At 35.4% G+C, this 23,394-nt stretch overlaps 1 protein-coding gene across 4 annotated transcripts in view; it reads right to left on the bottom strand.

Annotated features, from left to right (window-relative positions):
• The window catches only part of KYNU (kynureninase), a 124,501-nt gene that overhangs the window by 23,679 nt on the left and 77,428 nt on the right, over positions 1-23,394 (bottom strand). For all 4 annotated transcript variants that reach the window (XR_011468002.1, XM_014478136.2, XM_070389871.1 and 1 more), the window contains exons 9-10: positions 20,920-21,018; positions 19,962-20,035 (exon numbers count right to left, since the gene is read on the bottom strand). Coding sequence is in view for 3 of the 4 variants with exons in the window: in XM_014478136.2 (XP_014333622.2) it covers positions 19,962-20,035; positions 20,920-21,018 (173 nt within the window). In the remaining variant the exon portion in view is untranslated. The remainder of the gene's footprint in view (positions 1-19,961; positions 20,036-20,919; positions 21,019-23,394) is intronic.

The raw sequence follows: 23,394 nt of genomic DNA, 5'->3' as shown, positions 1-23,394 counted from the left end.
ACACGACTGAAGTGACTTAGCAGCAGCAAAAGTACTGATGACATATTCATAACCCAAATCTGAAAGGAATAAGTAGGGAAAATGTGTTCTTCTTTAGAGAAAAAAATACTTGGATCTGATTCTATAACTGAAATCAAGGCATCATTTTTATGCTTTATTTACTGAATCCATAAAAGTACTTTAAATTTTTATCTGAAAAAGTAAAAATATAATATTTTAATTGTTTCCAATTTGCCTCATTATTTGATGATGATATACCTCTTTTGAATTTATTCACTAAAGAAATTGTGTTTTACTATCCAGTGGCTTGGTCTTCCCAGGTGGCTCAGTGGTAAAGAATCCACCTGCAGTGAAAGAAACATTGGTTCGATCCCTGGGTTGAGCAGATCCCCTGGAGAAGGAAATGGCAACATACTCCAGCAGTCTTGCCTGGGAAATCCCATGGACAGAGGAGCCTGGCTGGCTACAGTCCATGGGTTGCAAAAGAGTCAGACACAACTTAGCAACTAAGCAACAATAATCCAGTGGCTTATTACAAAAGATTCTGGGACTAGTGTCGTTGGAGATTCTAATTCTTTATCATCCATCACCCTTGGCCCCTACATCTATGTCACTTTTGGATGAAAATTATATCATCCTATATAACATTTCAGAGTAGTCTAGCTAATCAGATTATCTGTTCTCATGCTTACAGGAAATCCTATTCAAAAGACATGGCTGGGCAAAGCTTTTGCATAGTGAACTACTAAGAAAAAAAGGGAAGAAATGAAGACATGTTTGCTGGAAAACTGGGCAAGATTGTCTCAGTCACTTTACTTAATCTGCAACAACATACTGAGGTAGGTATTGTTTCTCTCATTTTATGTTTGAAGAAAGTAAGGCTTGCAGAGTTTGAGTGATCATATAAAGGAACATAGCTAGTTAAGCCCATATCCTGCCCAGTAAGTGAGCAGGAACACTGACCCACAGTTAGAAACTGTGTTTGATATACACATCCTCAGAAATAAGTTGAAGGAGGAAGTTCAAAACAAGTATCTTAACGAACCAATAAACTAGAAGAACCCGAGATCATCGGGGCCTAGAAGCTGAGCAGAAGAGCAGAAGCTAAAATTAAATAGAGTAGACTTAACTAGAGTAGAGTAAAATAGTTTAATGGAAGTTACATGAAGCTAGAGTTGATGCTGTTTATAAGTGTCTCATTTCTGTAATTTATAGTACTAGTTAAATTACATTAAAAATCAGGCTTATTAGAGTTTTCCTATATTTCAATCATTAATTCTTCAAAGGTAGTTAATGACACACCTTGCTAGAAGCAAAAGATAGAAATAGTAGAGTGAACTAAAATAGAAATGGTTCCTTCCCACAAAAAGCTTAAAGTCTTTGGGTATGGGTGAGAAGCTAATTAAACAAATATTAATTCAACAAAGGGTGGGTGCATAGTCCCCCATCTTTGTTTCCTGGTGTTCATGACATTATGAGGCTCAGTATTAAGAACTGTGGGTGGGACCTGTGACTTTTCATCAATAATAATGGATTCAGGTGAAATAAAGCGGAAAGAACTGAGAGAGGGAAAATGGACCAAAACCTAGACATTTGATAGTAAACAAGAGCTAAAGAAGGCAGAGTTGTAGACAGATTTTGTTAGGAGTGAGATATTGAGTGGATTTAAATACTGAAAAAAATGAAATTAGAGACTCAGAAAGGGTGAGGAGTTTCAGTTTCATCAACCTGGTTATTGAACTCATTAAGAGAAGTAGAGTAAGAACAACAGGAGAAAGAAAACAATGACTCTTTATAGAGGCTTTTTATACCATAATTCTCTAATGATTATCACTCTGGGTCAGAGTGCTTAAGAGCCGGAGGATCAAATGTATGGCAGGAAAGTCTAATATCTAGATGTGACAGTAACATCATTGAATTCTGTTACCAAAGCAATAACTTGAAGAAAATATGCATCAGAAGAATTCAACAAGCCATAATACAAACACTTTTACGATTATGAAAAAATAGGATGGAGGAGATCTTCCATGTTGTATGTGCTTCAGAGTCCTGAGTCAGTAGTGGTTAATGGTCTCTGCTACTGATTTTTCACATGATGCTTTTCTTCACTGAATATTTATTCTGGTATAAAGTATTAATAATTGTCATATTCTTGTAATCATTTGTAGTATAAATAATCTTAATGAAATTCTAAATGTTATTTCGATGAAAATAATTGCAGCCTTCTAAATTTAATCACTCTATACTTTTACATGATAAAAATAATAATTTAAATGGCATATTACAACAAGAGAATGACACTTTGTCTTATTAAAATTTCTTTTTACACTTAATTCCTTGTAAAGTAAAAAAATCTTAGAATCTCTTCTTTAATTTCTGAATATTCTGAATATTTTCATGATAAACACCATCAATGATATATTTTTAATATAAGACCCCATACTCATATAACTTTTACCATAACTAGATTAAAATTTTGAAAATCACTGTTAATTTAAATAAGAAAAGGAAAATATATTTTATTAAGATAATATGTTTGAGAGATAAATCTTTTCCCCATATTATTTTCCAAATAATAAAAATGAACAATGTGAAAACAAGTGATTGACTGTCCTCAAACCTTAAGCAAAGATCTTGTAAAAATACTCAAGAAGAGTTTGACTTAGGAATATGTGGGTTCTTCCTGATTTAGGTTCTCATAAGTTTTTTTGTTAATTTTGAGAGCAACAAAAACAAATGCTAATTGAGATTTCATTATGAGTCAGACACAGTTCTGAACAATCACTTAATCTTCAAAAGAATCATATAATGTAGATAGTGTTATCATCCTCATTATACAAATGAGAAAACTGAGGTTCCAAAACTCTGTATAAATTGTCGAAGATAATACAATTATTGGTCCTTGAAGCCTAAAATGTAGATATGGCCCATCATGACCAAGTATATTCATAAACATATGCAAAATCACCTGAGACAGGTTTTTTTTTTTTTTTTAATTCATCAGGGATTCTTTAAAAAAAAAAAAAAGCAATATTCCTTAGATTCCTTAAATACTACACTTGGGGTTCTGACCTAGCAAAACACCAGGCTGGGTGACAGCCACATTCTGTTTATATACAATGTTTCTCCTGCAAAAACAAAAAAATATTCCTTCTGATCTTTGATAATCTCTGTAGTCATTTCCTCTTCTTCAAGGAAGAGGTTCAATGTGTGAACCTATGGATCTAATACAGTGAATCTGAATAAGCATATCAATCATATATTGCACCTTGAAGCCTCAACAGATGAAATGGGGACTGTTTAAAGTCATTAAAGAAATGATTATTTCAAAGAATATTTATTCAACCTCAAAATACATTTCAAAAAACTTCTGGGAAAGTTAAATTCATTTTAAAACCCTCACCACTTGGAATACAGGAAAGGTAAATCAAAATGCAAAAGAAATGTAATAAAAGCTTCTGCACAACAAAGGAAACTATAAGCAAGGTGAAAAGGCAGCCTTCAGAATGGGAGAAAATAATAGCAAATGAAGCAACTGACACACAACTAATCTCAAAAATATACAAGCAACTCCTACAGCTCAATTCCAGAAAAATAAATGACCCAATCAAAAAATGGGCCAAAGAACTAAACACACATTTCTCCAAAGAAGACATACAGATGGCTAACAAACACATGAAAAGATGCTCAACATCACTCATTATCAGAGAAATGCAAATCAAAACCACTATGAGGTCCCATTTCACGCCAGTCAGAATGGCTGCGATCCAAAAGTCTACAAGCAATAAATGCTGGAGAGGGTGTGGAGAAAAGGGAACCCTCTTACACTGTTGGTGGGAATGCAAATTAGTACAGCCACTATGGAGAACAGTGTGGAGATTCCTTAAAAAACTGGAAATAGAACTGCCTTATGATCCAGCAATCCCACTGCTGGGCATACACACTGAGGAAACCAGAAGGGAAAGAGACACATGTACCCCAATGTTCATCGCAGCACTGTTTATAACAGCCAGGACATGGAAGCAACCTAGATGCTCATCAGCAGATGAATGGATAAGAAAGCTGTGGTACACATACACAATGGGGTATTACTCAACCATTAAAAAGAATACGTTTGAATCAGTTCTAATGAGGTGGATGAAACTGGAGCTTATTATACAGAGTGAAGTAAGCCAGAAAGAAAAACACCAATACAGTATCCTAATGCATATATATGGGATTTAGAAAGATGGTAACAATAACCCTGTGTACGAGACAGCAAAAGAGACACTGATGTGTAGAACAGTCTTTTGGACTCTGTGGGAGAGGGAGAGGGTGGGATGATTTGGGAGAATGGCATTGAAATACATATAATATCATATATGAAACGAGTCGCCAGTCCAGGTTCGATGCACGATACTGGATACTTGGGGCTGGTGCACTGGGACGACCCAGAGGGAGGGTATGGGGAGGGAGGAGGGAGGAGGGTTCAGGATGGGGAACACATGTATACCTGTGGCAGATTCATTTCAATATTTGGCAAAACCGATACAATATTGTAAAGTTTAAAAATAAAATAAAATTAAAAAAAATATATATATATAATGAAGAAAATTAAAAAAATAAATGAAACTTTAGCATGAATTCTAATAAGCAAATATTCTAAAGCTAATGAAGTAAAATTAAAAACCATTAAATTAGGTTATAAGTAGCTATTATCACAACAGGCTGATAAAACATATCTATGAGCTGAATATGAATAATAACAATTAAGATGCTATATCATCATACTTGGATAGAAATTTTAATCTCTTGCCATCAAAAATTAAAAATCAAACAGGGAGTTAATTTACTTGGAATGAAGATATTAGCAGAATTTTGAGAGAAGTTGTTGGAAGAGATCCAATAAATAATAAAAAAGTAAAGATTTTAATAGGCTTTTTGTTCTTTGAACATCATAAATTTCCTAAAAGGATTTTCAAATAAGTATTATCAAATGGAAAGCAGCACTTATAATAAAGGCATCTTTGAGACGTGATATTCAGATTCAGTAAGAGGAAACCACCAGGGATCCACTGAATATAATTTTGGATGCTAAGAGTTATAAAATGAAATATCCAAATGCTCCTTGATCTCCTTAGCAAGCCTTTAATGGCAGAATCTCCAGTATGAATCCGTAAATATTTCATGCACTGAATTAGTTCAAATTATTCTGCAAGCCCCTTACCTCTCCTCACTCCATAACTCACCAAAACTAAACAAAACAGCTTACACCAGTTTTCCTGACTTCTGTTAAAAATGCAATTAATCATTGGAACACAATCCAACATACAAAGAAATTAGATCACAGTCTTTTCTAAGAAAATATATTTGCATAAAAACTGCTTTCATAATGTCCTTTATTTGGCAGTTTATTACCATACATTTAATAATTTAAGTCTGTGCTTAGAAATGTAAACTTGATTGGGAGCAAGTTTCTTCTTTTTTCCCTTTTCCTTTACATCTTCTCTTCCCTTTTCCTCATTTTCTTTTTTCCTACCCTCCCACCCCTCTTCTCTTATTTTTCTTTCTCTCTTTGTCTCTTGAGGTCACAAGTTAGAACTAAATACAATTGTCTTACTGCTTACATGACTTCAAAAAATGTGTTGAATCAACAAAACTGTTACAGCATTATAAAAAATAGAACATTTGGGGTATAGCACAATTATTTTTAAACAAAATCTGTAATAGCAATTGCAGATAAGTTTGAATGCCTGTCATATCCTAATGTCCTCTAAAAGCTAGTGTGTGTGTGTGTGTGTGTGTTGGTGACTCAGTCTTGTCTGACTCTTTGTAACCCCATGGACTATAGCCCGCCAGGCTCCTCCGTCTGTGGAATTCTCCAGGCAAGAATACTGTAGTGGGTTGTGATTTCTTTCTTCACTTCTATAAACTAACCTCAAGTCAAAGGGTAGTACTTAAAATCCTCATCAAATAATCAAGTTTCACAGAATCAAAAGTTTCTTAAAGGTTGTTTTATTCAGGACATAATGAGAAATTTATTCATTCAGGACATAATGAGAAATTTATTCATTCAGGACATAATGAGAAATTTATTCATTCACATCGCTTTTATATAGTCTTAATTTTCATAATAAAATTTTTTGGCAGCTGAACTTTAAGAAATGGGAAGAGGGCACTCTTTCATACTTGAGAAAAGACAAAGATGAGAAGATTACAGTAAAGTTTGTTACAAATTTATCTCAACTTACTGGGCTTTACTGTATCCACCTATTACAAAAAAAAAAAAAAAAAAAGGAAGGGAAGAGGGTCATCAGACTCATAAATATGCATAGATTTCCATTAAACTGGTTTTAGTTTCTGAGTTATCCTTATCAGCAGTTTGCCTTTTTCAAAGCTTCATATTTATTCCTAGAGAATCAGAGTTTAAAAACTGGAAGCGAATCTTAGAGATGTCCAGGTGTAACTATTTATTTTTCCCATAATTAAACCAAGACCTGGAAAGGTGTTGAGACTTGAGCCCCTTTGTTTTTAAGATAAAAATCAAAACCTCTAACTTGAAACACAAGGACCTCGATGATCCTGCCTGTTCCCTTTCAGTCTGACTAAAAGTTAGGATTTCTCCAGTCAATAGGAATAGGTTTCTCCAATTTCTCTCTCTCTTTTCCCTGTCACACTGAATGATAAATTCCAAGACGATATTTCTGAATTCCCAGTGTTTTCATACTGCTTTGCCTAGTAGATGCTCAAGAAATATGTTTGTAGTTGATAAATGAAACAATGGTGTGCCATTTGAGTAACTTAGCATCATTTGAACAGACGTAAGTCTTTAATTCTCCCCTCATTCCTGTCCCTCTAGCCAAACTTTTCTCTACGTCCTGCCAGTTCATTTGCTCAGTCATGTCTAACTCTTTGTGACCCCCTGCAGTATAGCATGCCAGGCTTCTCTGTCCATGGGGATTCTCCAGGCAAGAATACTGGACTGGGGTTCTATGTCCTTCTCCAGGGGATCTTCCCAACTCAGGGATCGAACCCAGGTCTTCTGCATTGCAGGTGGATTCTTTACTGTCTGAGACATCAGGGAAGCCCGAGAAGCCTACAAACGTCTCAGCACTTCCTCTGCTGCTCCCCTGCTTTAAATTGTTGTCACCTCTTGTCTTCTTTCCTCAATGGCTCCCCCACAGGTTTTCCAAAGACCACCATTACCCTCTTACAACCTGTTCCCAAGAAAGCCACCAGAATGATCATTTAAAATTTTCTATATCATGCCACTTTTCAGGCAAAATAGGAATGGATCCCAAGCCTGGACCACTTTGTCTCACTAATATACAATTTGCTCAATCTGCTCCAGCCATGCTGGCTTTCTCAACACACTCATGTCTTTGAGCTTTTGATAAAATACTCCCACTGCCTGGAACCCTCTTCACTAAATAATTGTTTGGCACACCTCCTTCACCTCTTCATCCATATCATATTTCCCAATGATGAGCCTTCTTGAATGCTTTTTGAATACTGTGCATGGCCAAGTTTTCTAGATTATTCTTATACCCCCTTTTCTGTCCTGTTTTTCCAATTATCCATAGGACTTATCAATTTTAAATGTATCATGCAGTTTGCTCTGTACATACTCCGTCTGTCCTTAATGGAATGTAAACTCTATAAGAGGAAGGATTCTGTGCTTTATTTATCCATATATCCGAAAGATTTTTTTTAAATGCCTGGATTATAGTAGATGTTCAATAATTGTTTCTTTAATGAATGTAAATGTGGTACAGGGACATAATTCAGCCATACCTGAAAGGATTATAAGTCAAATTTTTCCATAATGTTCAGTGACAATATTAACTTCTTTTCATGTACAATTATACACCTTTTTTCCTGTCTTTCTTTTTAGTTATTCCAAGTTACTGTATCTCACACGCCAGTAAAGTAATGCTTAAAATTCTCCAAGCCAGGCTTCAGCAATATATGAACCATGAACTTCCAGATGTTCAAGCTGGTTTTAGAAAAGGCAGAGGAACCAGAGATCAAATTGCCAACATTCACTGGATCATTGAAAAAGGAAAAGGATTCCAGAAAAAATCTATTTCTGCTTTATTGACTATGCCAAAGCCTTTGATTGTGTGGATCACAATAAACTGTGGAAAATTCTGAAAGAGATGGGAATACCACACCACCTGACCTACCTCTTGAGAAACCTGTATGCAGGTCAGGAAGCAACCGTTAGAACTGGACATAGAACAACAGACTGGTTCCAAATAGGAAAAGGAGTATGTCAAGGCTGTATATTATCACCCTGCTTATTTAACTTATATGCAGAGTACATCATGAGAAACGCTGGGCTGGAAGAAGCACAAGCTGCAATCAAGATTGCCGGGAGAAATATCAACAACCTCAGAAATGCAGATGACACCACCCTTATGGCAGAAAGTGAAGAGGAACTAAAGAGCCTCTTGATGAAAGTGAAAGAGGAGAGTGAAAAAGTTGGCTTAAAACCCAACATTCAGAAAACTAAGATCATGGCATCTGGTCCTATCACTTCATGGCAAATAGATGGGGAAACAGTGGAAACAGTATTAGACTATTTTTTGGGGCTCCAAAATCACTGCAGATGGTGATTGCAGCAATGAAATTAAAAGACGCTTACTCCTTGGAAGGAAAGTTATGACCAACCTAGACAGCATATTAAAAAGCAAAGACTTTACTTTGCCAACAAAGGTCCATCTAGTCAAGGCTATGGTTTTTCCAGTGGTCATGTATGGATGTGAGAGTTGGACTATAAAGAAAGCTGAGCACTGAAGAATTGATGCTTTTAAACTGTGGTGTTGGAGAAGACTCTTGAGAGTCCTTGGACTGCAAGGAGATCCAACCAGTCCATCCTAAAGGAGATCAGTCCTGGTTGTTCATTGGAAGGACTGATGTTGAAGCTGAAACTCCAGTACTTTGGCCACCTGATGCGAAGAGCTGACTCATTTGAAAAGACCCTGATGCTGGGAAAGATTGAGGGCAGGAGGAGAAGGGGACGACAGAGGATGAGATGGTTGGATGGCATCACCGAGTCGATGGACATGGGTTTGAATGAACTCCGGGAGTTGGTGACAGACAGGGAGGCCTGGTGTGCTGCGGTTCATGGGGTCGCAAAGAGTCGGACATGACTGAGCGATTGAACTAAACTGAACTGAACTGACTGAAGCTCTATCCCTCTATAATCGGCCAAGGTGTTTCTTCCGCCTCCACTGACAGTCTTTTCTCAGCAAGCAATCCAGTTGTATGCCAAATGCAAACAAGGGTGGTCTGAGCAACTTGCCTTCAGGGAAGTAAGATCAGTGGGTATGACATGAGCATGGTTGCACAGTACATAAGTATCCCAGTAAATTTTTAGGTCATCTCTCCCAGTGAAGCATTAATATTGTTAAGCTACCATGCAGAAGGAGAAGAAAGGCTTGGGAAAGAGGAACAAAATTGCTAAAGTTCAAGTTGATATTAGAATAGGAAAGGTGGAGCTACTGTATAGGAATGAGGATCAGGGAAAGCAGTAGATATAAACTATAACAAACGACAAAAACAAAAACAGAAGCTCAACTAAAAATAAAAGAAGGAGCAGTGAGAATCTAAATCTAAGCAGTTAGTAAAGAGCATATTTGAAGGAAAAGTAAACTTATGGCTAAGTGATAGAACAGATTCAAAGGTGCTAATGACGATGAAAATCTTGACAAAATGGGATGTTTCAGCTTGTGAATCGTGCATTCATTCCTTGTCAGCAATGAGTTTCCAAGCATGACTATTTCAAGGCTCAGTATGGCCATAACATTAGATAGGTAAAATATTACCAACTCACTCTTAGTAAAGAAGGTCTTTATCAATTCTTAATTTGTTAAAAAAAAAAAAAAGAAAAAAGTATTCACAATTGCTCTGCTCTGTTCTAAGTCAACTGATTTAATGCTGTTTTGGGAAGGAGTTTGAGGAGTTATGGGGATTCAATTCCTTTTCATCCACTCATTTGCCCAATCATATGGAAATATCATTATGAGAGAGTGCTTTACTTGGTTCTGATACATATTCAATTACATCTTCAAATCTTACTCAAAAGAAGGCTTGTTAAAATATGCCCAGTGAGCTAACAGTATGATAAACATAGTTACAAAAATTCCTGATATTATAAATTTTGGTTATTGAAAATTGTTTCCTGAAGATTCAGAATAGTATGTTGTCCTTACATGAGCTAAATCAATATTTTATTGGTGTGAAAGCTTCATTAATAAAAATTTTCTGCTTATCATTTCTTGAAATCTACTATTATTTTAAAATATTGGTTTATAATCCTCTATGGTGATATTGGTGCTAAAATCATAAAACACATCAAGATTTCTGAACTTAGGACTTTAGAAAGAACTATTTGCAATGTTGATTAAAGTTGATTAAAATACTCATGAAGGATTTTTAAAGTTGTCTATAGCTGGTTTCATGGATATATTTAGTCTTTGTAGAAGCATATGGAAATGCATATTTAATTTGACAGTATTTTGAAAATCATACTCACTTCAGAGTAACTTGCAAAGTAGAAATACTTTCATATGCTAGAAGATGGTTTGTCTATTATGCTGAAAGTAAAGAAAGAGCCATGTATTCAACAACAAAATAAAAATATATATATATATATATATATATATATATATATATATGTTCTCGGGCATTGTGGATTATGATAATAAAGGAAGATCAGAAGGACAATGTCCTGTACTTTAACATTTAGAATTATGTTATGGTCAATTTTTCAAACCATCACAATGGACATACTAAAATGGATTCTCACAAAGATCACAGGCACCCTTAAAAAAAAAAAGATTCAAATGGTCATTTTCTGTCTAGGTTTCCATACTAATGCCAAATCTTCTGAGACTTTGACCAAATCTGATTGGAACAGAGATTTAGAAGAGAGTAAAGGCAATCTATCTTTACATGAATTTATCATGATGAAGACAAACCTCAACACTAGATAAAAGGATAATTTCCACTCAATCAAATTCTCTCCTCTGGGGTGGAGTTAAAAAGAAGTGACCAAAGAGAAACTGATTCATAGGAATTCAGACCTTTGTTTTGAGTTATGCGTTACAAGCATTTTTGTGGCCTGTGATGTTAGCCCAGCTCAGTCTTGGAAGCAGCAGGACCCAGTGGCTCATGTGCAATGAGTAGTTTCCCACGCTGCCCCACACAACATGTATCACTGCACCTCTTATAGAGTCAGATGGATACATGTGTTTTCTCAACAAGAACAAATAAAGTTTAGTAATGCTGCTGCTAAGTCGCTTCAGTCGTGTTTGACTCTGTGCAACCCTATAGACGGCAGCCCACCAGGCGCCCCATCCCTGGGATTCTCCAGGCAAGAACACTGGTGTGGGTTGCCATTTCCTTCTCCAATGCATGAAAGTGAAAAGTGAAAGTCCAGTCGCTCAGTCGTGTCCGACTCTTAGCGACCTCATGGACTGCAGCCTGCCAGGGTCCTCCGTCCATGGGATTTTCCAAGCAATAGTACTGTAGTGGGTTGCCATTGCTCTTCATATTTTATATTAAAAAAGAAACTTTTCATATTCTGAAGGTCATTTTAGGGACAAAACTTGAAGTAATTAAAACAAGAGCTGAAGCTCTTTGACAAGTTTATATTTTGTGTCTAAAGGATTCACTGACCTGATAAATCTTCAGGGACACTAGACTGCAATTTTTGAAGAGAAAATAAATTTTGAGGCTTCAAAGGACTTCAATTTTCTCATATTAGTGATTATGTCATCATTATCTGAGAATAGTGATTTGCAAACAACATTGACTTTAATGCAGTTTTATACTGATAATTACTCTTCCTGTTTTAAGAGTCAGGATTCCCTTATCTCTTGAGTTGAGAAAATCAGATTATTTACTGAAATTATTCTTAACTGTGATCATTCCTCAGTGCATAAACATTATTTTTATGATCACAGCTTAAATTCACTACACTCAAAAATTATCTGGATGATTTGCAGAATAAAAAATTCAAGCTTTGAAGGTGAGGAGTCTTTTTAGAATTATTGATCTAAAATGGTTTCTGAATGAAGATAGGAATGATTTATGTGTCATGAATCCATAGGTGAGTTTTCTCCAATCATATTGTCTTCCTTTGGATCCTTTACACTGATGATTTGGAGACTAGGATTTCTCATAGGTATAAGCCACTCATGAGCATGGCTCTGGAACTAAGTGAGACTATGAAGCAAACCTGCTTTTACTACTGTTTTTAATTTCTAAAATACTGTAGAAAAGAGATAAAGAGCAAGATTATGATCCTAGGCAGACTTTTAAATGTTAAGTCAATAACTCAGATTCCATAAGAATTCTATCAAGTGTATAAAAAGATCACTTGACATATCCTTTAAAGAAAGGCCATTTAAGTAATTCATTATACTTCCTTAGATTTATGAAACTAATCGAGTGAAATCTCTCTCATAGGCAACAATTTCAGCTTTCAAAGTAAGAGATTAAATTTATGCACTTAGTTAACATAGCATTCCATTTTGCAGAGGAACAGTATCTGTAAATTTCACCACAAACTTCTTCAAGCTTGTCCAAAGGAGCTCTGAGTTACCTATCCCTTCACTGTTCCTACGGTGACACATGAGAATTCACCCAGCAGTTATTTAGGAATTGCCTTGTGGCACATATTCTAACCCTATATTACCTATCATTTAAATTGTTTATTCAACTATTGAAACAACATCTTTCCAAATGGGTTGTATGATTTAAAAAAAATGCAGCATCCTGTATTTATTTCTATCTATGAAAGCTTCCTGTACAAAAATAAAGGTTGGTTATATTTGCTCATGCCTCCTCAAATGACTGAGAAACATTCTCTTTACTTGATAAAGCAGTGAGCACCTTAGAAAGGCTATTTGTGTTGGAGTAGGATAAAATGGAAGCTCCATCATGCTTAATTCATAAGATTGGAAAGATACATGGATATATTAGAAGTCCTCATTATTTGCTAGGCTTCCTTTGTGACTCACCTGGTAAAGAATCTGCCTGCAATATGGGAGACCTCCCTGATTTGGGAAGATCTCCTGGAGAAGGGAAAGGCTACCTACTCCAGTATTCTGGCCTGGAGAATTCCATGGACTGTATAGTCCATGGGGTCATGAAGTGTCGGACAGGACTAAGCGACTTTCATTTTAAAGAATCCACCTGCCAGTGCAGGAACTGCAGGAGCCTTGGGTTTGATCCCTGGGTGGGGGAAGATCCCACAGAGGAGAAAATGGCAACCCACTCCAGTATGCTTGCTGGGATAATTCCACGGATTAAGGATCCTGATGGGCTAGAGTCCATGGGGTCTCAGAGTTAGGTATGACTGAGCAACTGAGCACACATGGAAAACTGGGAAAAGGTCTTTTAAAATAGAACTATTTTAAACCAGTAACCATACTTTTGTAGTAAATAATGAAGGAAAAAAATAAAAGATTTGATTGGGATGCTTTTGAAAAATAAAACTTTAAATTGTATAACAAATTTAATTTTTAATTTGACAAAACTTACATTAAAATCATAATATGCAAATTATTAAAAAGAATGAATAGTAAATCAAATGTTGATTTTTTTTTTGGTGTGCTTGACAAATGTCATGGTAGCAATCTTTTTTGTGTTATATTTAACTTTTTAGCATGAACATAAAGATGATCATTTCCACAAAAGTTTTGAAGCATTCATCAGTTCCTCTTAATCCCTCATATTCAAGTCATTTGATTTTGAATTACCATGCCTAATTTCCTCTACTTCATTTGTTAATGCTTTTGACTCTAACATATTCTCATTGTTCATGATTTTGTGATTCAGCAGTTCTTCAGTATAACTTGCATCATGAAATGCTGAATCTCTTGAAAAATTTTACTTTACAATTCATTTGCAAAAAATTTTTACTATGTTATAACATTCTATAATCAGCAAGAGACCAAAATATTTTTTATAATAATGCATAGAGATAAATGTTAATACTAATTGAGAAAGGGTGTTTGGTAAAGGTTAATTTTATAAGTGAGTAGTTCACAGTTTTTACTTTCCTACATTGTCATGTATCTTTCGGGATTAGAATAATACTTTGATAATCAGAAGCTCTTGCAATTTGCAATCAGATAAAAGTAAGGGATAGAAAGTAAGCAAGTCATAAAGCTAGAAATACAGTTGATATCTTCTGCAAATGTCTGTTTTTGACATCATTACAGAGGATGAGATACACCTGAGTTAAAAGGACCAAGGGTTGAGGCATTGAGGGAATCAATGAAAAAGTGAAAGAGTAAACTTATCAGGTACAGAAAAGCAATCGCATACATTGGAACAGAAGCAAGGGGAACTGATACACTGGAAGATTAGGGCTGTGGGAGGTAACGTAGGGTTGTGGGAGGCAACATTAAGGACAAAGGGGTGGCCAAGTACATGTAATATGGCTGTCTGACAGGGCAGGAAGTTGTGGCTAAGATGCCATCCACGTTAATTCATACTGAACATCTAACTCCAGTTAAAAACAAGCTAAATGCATAGAATAAATGCCCTGGGAGGTCTGAGTCATAGTTTAACTAAGGATTCTGTGAAAACTTTCACTGAGAAATACATTGATACTGGCCTATCCCATTTGCAAGTATCTGGGGTCTGGTGAATTCACCCACCTTGCTACCACCACCGACACTCCCTCATTCTGCCAGTCTTTAATACCAAAACCTTATATAGATACTAGAAAAAGCTGTGATAATTAGTAAGTCAGAAAGAATCACAGAAACCAAAACAGGGTTTAAGTTATAGATGAGTTTGGGTTTGTGGTATTCTCCAGCATTGCCTGGGGAAGGAAGTACAATCAGATATATCATCATCACACTCCAGAACAAGTAGATGATCTCTCTCTATAACATTAATTGTTCTGTTGGGTCAAGCGTGAAACATGCTTATAATTTTTAAGCCATTTTTATAAATTTTCTTGATGCTTATTTTTATCCTTTCTTAGACTTTCTTATGTTGTTTTGCTGCTGCTGCTGTTGCTAAGTCGCTTCAGTCGTGTCCAACTCTGTGCGACCCCATAGACGGAAGCCCACCAGGCTCCCCTGTCCTTGGGATTCTCTAGGCAAGAACACTGGAGTGGGTTGCCATTTCCTTCTCCAATGCATGAAAGTGAAAAGTGAAAGTGAAGTCTCAATCATGTCCGACTCTTAGTGACCCCATGGACTGCAGCCTACCGGCTCCTCCATCCATGGGATTTTCCAGGCAAGAGTACTAGAGTGGGGTGCCATTGCCTTCTCCGTATGTTGTTTTATGTGTCTATTTTTTAAGTTCCCAAATAATAATAATAGTAGTAATAATCTATACTTCTGAGTTTAAAATTTTCCTTTCCCAGGCACTGATGCAGCCAGCCTCTTCTGCTGGTTCTTTTTAACCTGCAAATTACTTATTACAATAAAGGAGATGACTCAAGCTCTTAATAAAGCCTTAAAAATGTCATCTCTACTTAAAGCCTTCAATCAAATACCTCTAACTGTTTATGGAAATGTATTGGCATGATTTGAAATTCTAACATTTTCAAAAAATTATCAGTAGCCTCCATTCTTGACCACTTAAAAAACTTAAAAAAAAATACTAGGGGAAGCAAGAATTTCAGGAGAGCTAATATATAAGAGCATTTGAAAGATTCTTTATGCCAGCATGGAAAGTGAAGAACAGCAATTTTCTAGTATGTATGATTTCACTGGATAGAGTAAAAAAAAAAGTAAGCCACAGAAAGAATCTTAATAACTTACTCCTGTTTCTTGCTAGAGTCTCTCTAAAAACACCAAGAAGCGATGGGTGGTGTCTTGAATTGCAGTCTGTGGACTTTTACAAAAGAATCATTTTACAGGCTTCACATATGTTTGAATCTTCTAAAATAAAAAATTAAGTATTGATCTAAAGTCTTTCAGAAAGGTCAACACTTATAAATTTAAAATAAAAATGCAAGATTTTTAAGGACCTGAAATGCAGGAGACTTGGTTTCTATCCTTGGGTCAGGAAGATTCCCCTGGAGAAGGGAATGGCTCCCACTCCAGTAATATTTTCTTGCCTGGAAAACCCCATGGACAGAGGAGTCTGGCAGGCTACAGTCCATGGGGTCGCAAAGAGTTGGATATGACTGAGCGATTAATGCTTTCACTTGAAGGATTTCTTTAAAAGGTGATATGTTTCTAACGTTTGAATTCTTACAGCTAAAAGTAATTCCTTCATAGTGCAGAGCGATAATTATTAACTGTATACACTAAAATTGTCAGACATGAAGTACAAAAAACACAAGATGACATTTACTCAGAACCAGTCCTTATTTAGTATAATTCTTAGCTACATATAAGGTTTAGAATATGATACTAGAATGGGAAAAACATGATGATAAACTAGGAAGAGGTCAAATTATAGCTGAGATTAATGATTTGAATTATAAAGCTTAATACATTAGATTGACACTGGTCTACTCATTATTTTTATTGACAAAGTGTTCTTGGAAAAAGTCTTAGGTCACCAATTTTGAACAATGGCCAAAATGCCTATTTAAATAAACAAACAAAAAATGGTGAAATTTCTTGGTACAGATGTAATCTGCCAGTTGCTAATGGGAACATCATATAAAAGATATTTTGAAATTATTCACCTAATATTAAACTTTCAGAATTCAGGGTTACAAGTTCCAGGATCCACTCACATAGTACCCTTCTTCTCAACCTTGATAAACATTTATGCATTTTGTTTAACATTGTACCTAAAATGCACCTAATGTTAACTTCCACCTCCATCCTGTCCTACCTCTTTATCAAAGGCTGTGGCTACACAATTATTGCACTAAAAATATATGGTCAAATGATAGAAAAAAAATTATACTTTAAGTATAGATAAAGAATGAATGGACCAGGAAAAGTTATGTGTACTATTTATTTGAAATAACATGTTTAGCCACTAGATGTCACCCTTTTTTTAAGCACAAAGTTTACTTCATGAAGTTAACAGTAGTTACATTGCACTTAGGGTAGAAGTTGGTATTATTGGAACTAGTCCCTCTAATGTCACATAAAAAGAAACTTTAACAACTGATAAACAAAGAAACAACAACCAGTGTTTCCTGTAAGAAGGACTACCTGAGTCAGACTGGTTTGAGTCTTGTTGATCTCCAAACTAGATACTTAAAATGCAACAGAAGTTAATAGCATGTGATTTTCAAACTGTACAAATAGAAGACTGTACAAACATGGCTCTTGTATAAATATAACATGAACACATATAAAGATCTCAATCAACTCATAATTAGCAGATAAGCCAGTAAGATGGTGAGGCCAGTATCAGACAGGATTCCAGGAATAGAGGCTTACAGGCTCAGTCTGAGTTTGGCCATAGGTACAAAATTCTTTAATATCCCAAAGGTCACAAACCATAACCTTTAAGGGTATGTTTCCTGCTTGAGGAGAAATGATCTCTACTAGGCAAAATTCTACAAGTTAACATGCAACTTCATAGCAAGGCAAAAAGATACTTACCCTAGATGTATGGATCACCTATCATGCTTCAGTGGCTGTGCTGTTTTACATGCATTATCCTATTTTAACCTCATGATAACTTTCTATGAGGTATATACTTATGTTCTCTTTATCAAGAGACTAGAACACTGAGAAATCAAGAACATTCTTCAGGACCAGCAGGTGAGTGGTCAGGTTAGAATGTAAATCTGCTCTGTCTGTATGGTCTTTCTCCTGGGAGCACAGACTTAACACTTACCTACTGGAGAAGGAAATGGCAATCAACTCCAGTATTCTTGCCTGGAAAATTCCATGTACAGACGAACCTGGTAGGCTACAGTCCATAGAGTCACAAAGAGTTGGACACGACTGAGTGACTTCACTCACTGGGTCTAGAGGATGTTGAGATTCTAGAAGATGAGGCACATGCAGGCACACTACAACCCTTCTGCTCTCTCTTGTTCCTCATCCATGAAGGGCAAATAATGGTGAAAGAACTCTGAAGTGTAATAGAGATGCTGCGAAATCAGAGTTTAACTGCTAGTGCTTGCATTCTCTAGAATTTGTGTACATTACTTACCATATCCCTGCTTCCCTTTGCCGATTTCTCTAGTGCAGTTTAAATAAGTGGAGAGTTGGAAATGCTCAGGGTGGCGAGTTTTCACACAAAGGCAGGCAGTATCTTACATACCATCTATGTGGAAAACACTTAGGCTAGGTAAAATGTTATCAATGGGGTTGTTTATAAATGAAAAAAAACCCAGACCTTTTAAAACTTGCATGGTAGTCCTATAATATACATTTTATATTCCAGTCCATTCTGAAGGAGATCAGCCCTGGGATTTCTTTGGAAGGAATGATGCTAAAGCTGAAACTCCAGTACTTTGGCCACCTCATGTGAAGAGTTGACTCATTGGAAAAGACTCTGATGCTGGGAGGGATTGGGGGCAGGAGGAGAAGGGGACGCCAGAGGATGAGATGGCTGGATGGCATCACTGACTCGATGGACGTGAGTCTGAGTGAACTCTGGAAGTTGGTGATGGACAGGGAGGCCTGGCGTGCTGTGATTCATGGGGTCACAAATAGTCGGACACGACTGAGCGACTGATCTGATCTGATTCTTTTCAGATAATTTGGGACAACGGGAGAAATCTAATGTTGTCATTGTTTAGTTGTTCGTGTCCAACTGTACTACCATGGACTGTATCCCTCCAAGCTCCTCTGTCCGTGGGATTTCCCAGGCAAGAATACTGGAAGGAGTTGCCATTTCCTTCTCCAGGGGATCTTCCTGACCCAGGGACTGAAACTGCATCTCCTCCTTGGCAGGCAGACTCTTTACTGCTGAGCCAACAGGGAAGCCCATAGCTAAGATATTCTTTGCAGAATTTGGAACCAGGGGAGAAATTTAATGTCCTGACAATATATTCAAGGTAGATGAGTACCTAACAAATATCTGTCTAAAAAATGCTCTATTGAATTTTAAAACTTTAAAATCTTGAAGAAATTTAGGTATAATTAAATGAGCTGTAGAAAATGATCTTAAATTTGTATGATTTATATGGAGAATCTCAAAAATGTGAGGGGCTCCAAGCTTTATAACTAATTCACTTTCAGTTCTCATAAAGATTATACCATTCAGCCAGTGACTGAAAAGATTCGGAAAATTAATCAAACATTATTATATTACCTATTAGGAGTCTAGACAGTCTCCTCATCACACACATTCTGATACAATTTTGAAAGGATTTTTTTTTTACAGAATATTTTTTTTTCTCCATACCAGATAAAAATAATAGAAACACTTAAGAGTTCCCCAGTCAAATAAAAATGTTAAATTTGTTGGTGTATCACATTTGCATTTATACTTGCTCTAAAAAATGAAGAGTGCTATATAAAAATTGAAGAGTATTTCTTTTATGTAGTCAGTCTGTTGTTCAGCGTTCAGCTTCTTTAGTTTTCATGGATTATAAAATCTTTTAGGACAGAAGATATTCCTTACAAGACCATATTATAAGTTTCCAGCTTTAAAGGTAGATGTAATTTTAATAATCATGTACTACTTTTAAGCTCTATTAGGCACAGCTCTGTGTTGCCTTTGATTTATTCATCAATGTGAGAAACCTGGACTTTTCTAAAGTCTAATTTTTGAAAAAAAGTTAAGTAGTCTCTTTGCATTAAACCATCTGCTCTACATGATTACAGGGACTTGTTTTTAGCATTGAAGCTTCCCTTTTGTGATTAAATTTCTTGTTCAACCAAGTGAACTCTTTGGAAATCGTTTATTTCTGATAAAGCATATCATTGTTCACAGAGTAGTAAAATAATTATAATCAACCCAGATTCTTATTGGATAGCATCTGAAAGAACACATGTAAATTTAGCACACTAATTAATTCAAATTCATTTAATTCATTTATCCATCACCAAAGAAAATCTGAAAATAGTACTCACGCAGGTTTAATTGTATAGGCATGTTTTTCATGGACAAAGGCACCAGCAAGACCTCCTGCTCCTGTATTTAAATACTGGATAGAGAGTAAATTAAACTGTGTAGGTTTGCCTAAATATACATGATAAAAATAATAATTTGACTTTTTTGTTATGAAATCAACTTTGATAAGATCAAAATGCGTGATTATTTTAACTTTTATTATAAAACAGAATTTGGGGTTACTTTGTTCAAAGAAAAACAATGAAATGTAGCATTATTAATTAGGAATAAATAGCTATTACTATTTTGGCCAGTTTTTGCCCCAACTGGTAGGTAACAGTTCAGTTCTACTGACAATTATCTGATTTCAAAGCTCATTTATTTCAGTTATTTTGCCACAAAATATTTAAATAATAATAAAATATTATATTTTTAAAACGCTTAAGATCACTTCTATTTCTATGCTCCCTGTCAATAAACTTGTTTTCAAATGTCAATACAAAGTTGATTCCATAAGAATTATCTTTAACTTATGTAGAAATTTCTCAACATATTAACAAAAAACTAGATTAAATTTGAATTAAGTTCTAAGTATAGAAGTATTGTCCAGAACGTCCTGATTTTTTCACAGAAGTCAGAGAATTGAAGGAATAAATACTCTATAAAGGATGGAAATACCAAAACATAATAACCTATACTATTGATTAACTGAGTCTACAATTAACTAAAGTCACAAAATACAGTAATGAAGGAAATGGAGGAAAGTAATTCAAATACCTAAAACTGGTCATTTTTACAATTTTTACAATACATTTTTAAATTGGTCATTTTTACAATTTTTAAATTGGTCATTTTTACAATTTTTAAATTGGTCATTTTTACAATTTTACAATACATTTTTACTGATCCATTTTTACATTTAGATTAATGTTAGTGTGGACTAAAAGGATATAAATATATTAACTAGTCTGTTGATACCTTGTAGGAGCACCAGCAGGCAAAATCAACTCCCCAGTCATGTAAGTGAAGTTCAACATTTCCAACTGCATGTGCTAGATCAAAGCCAACAAAACAACCCTGGGGAAGAACATGATAACATTTTGAAATTGCTTAATGATTCAAAATAACAAATACAAGTATATTTAAGAAAATTATTGAAAAAATGCTGTACCATAAATTCAGTTTATCCTTTGGTGCAATGACTCACAAAGTGTGAATCATAAAATCTTGGGCATTCTCAAGGCCCTTTCAGGTCAAAACAGTTTTCATACCAGGAAGAAGACATTCTTTGCCTTCTTCACTGTGTTGACTTTTGCACTGATAACACAGAAGCAATGATGTGTTAAACTGCTGACATCTTTGCACAAATCAAGGTAGTCAAAACTTGTATTGGCATTGTGTGCATTCAGTTACAGCATGAAAAGGTTAATTTGAATTATATATCTCCTTGGTACAAGTATAAAAATAATACATTTGTATAAAATGTCAATATCTTAATTTTATTCTTTTAAGGTTTAATATGGGAATTATTCATAAAACATTTAACAACATCCTGAAGTAGGATGTCTGTCTCATAATGCACTTATGCAATTATTTGAGTTGGAAGCTAAGTTACCCACTTTAAATTCATAGAAAGCCATTTTTGCATGAAAGAGCAACTTACAGACAAATGATAGTAAATCATACTTAGGTATTTGAGACATATTTTGAAAAATGAAGTGAGTCTATCAATTTGAGGAAAATAACTTGAAGAATTTGTTGCCAAAGGAAAAAAGTAGTTACCAAGAGAAACTGGAATTTTGGAAAAATTGTGTCCATTTCCATAAATATGATCATTTCCCAGTATTTAAAGATATTTATGGTGAGTTTAAAACTAACATACAATTTTAAAAAGAACATATAATGAAATATGAAATATTTAGAAAATATACATAAGTTAATGAAAAAGCAAGAGAGTTCCAGAAAAACATCTATTTCTGCTTTATTGACTATGCCAACGTCTTTGACTGTGTGGATCACAATAAACTGGGAAATTCTGAAAGAGATGGGAATACCAGACCACCTGACCTGCCTCTTGAGAAACCTGTATGCAGGTCAGGAAGCAACAGTTAGAACTGGACATGGAATGACAGACTGGTTCCAAATAGGAAAAGGAGTACGTCAAGGCTGTATATTGTCACCCTGTTTATTTAACTTCTATGCAGAGTACATCATGAGAAACGCTGGGCTGGAGGAAGCACAAGCTGCAATCAAGATTGCTGGGAGAAATATCAATAACCTCAGATATGCAGATGACACCACCCTTATGGCAGAAAGTGAAGAGGAACTAAAGAGCCTCTTGATGAAAGTGAAAGAGGAGAGTGGAAAAGTTGGCTTAATGCTAACATTCAGAAAACTAAGATCATGGCATCCAGTCCCATCACACCATGGGAAATAGATGGGGAAACAGTGGAAACAGTGTCAGACTTTTATCTTTTTGGGCTCCAAAATCACTACAGATGGTGACTGCGGCCATGAAATTAAAAGACACTTACTTCTTGGAAGGAAAGTTATGACCAACCTAGATAGCATATTAAAATGCAGAGACATTACCTTGCCAACAAAGGTCTGTTTAGTCAAGGCTATGGTTTTTCCAGTGGTCATGTATGGATGTAGACTCCGGGAGTTGGTGATGGACAGGGAGGCCTTGGTGCTGTGATTCATGGGGTCGCAGAGTCAGACACGACTGAGCAACTGAACTGAACCGAACTGAATGAATTGATATTTTCCAAATGATCAAGACATATTGTTACATATTATGCATGGATAAAAGATCTGTTCAAAATGAAAAATCAGCCCATAGATTTTAATGTAACAAAGCATAGAAATATCATTGATTTGGTTTCACATTTCATACTACAAATCCCAGGATGTTCTTGTCAAATTCTGGTATAGGATCAAAGAATATTCACAGTTAACTGAAAAAGCTATTATATTACTTGTACTTTTTCTAAATATATATCTGTACAAGGTCCAATTTTATTCTTATATTTCACAAAGAAAAAAAAATCAAGAGATTAAATGCAGAAGATATATAAAACCAGCTGCCTTCTATTAAGTCAAATAGCAAAGAAATATATTTCTATATAAAATATATGCCAAATATAAAACATTCTTTTTTTGTTTCTTTTAGAATTACATTTTTACCCCCTAACAATGTAATATGTATTTCAGTATGTAATGGGTTTGTTTTTTTGTCCTAGATGGTGACTGCAGCCATGAAATTAAAAGACGCTTATTCCTTGGAAGGAAAGTTATGACCAACCTAGATAGCATATTCAAAAGCAGAGACATTACTTTGCCAACAAAGGTTCGTCTAGTCAGGGCTATGGTTTTTCCTGTGGTCATGTATGGATGTGAGAGTTGGACTGTGAAGAAGGCTGAGCACCGAAGAATTGATGCTTTTGAACTGTG

The sequence above is a fragment of the Bos mutus genome, chromosome 2, assembly GCF_027580195.1.
Source record: "Bos mutus isolate GX-2022 chromosome 2, NWIPB_WYAK_1.1, whole genome shotgun sequence".
In the NCBI taxonomy this organism is placed as follows: Eukaryota; Metazoa; Chordata; class Mammalia; order Artiodactyla; family Bovidae; genus Bos; species Bos mutus.
Note: the sequence above shows the minus strand (reverse complement) of the source record. Positions and strands in the feature narration are given on the sequence as shown.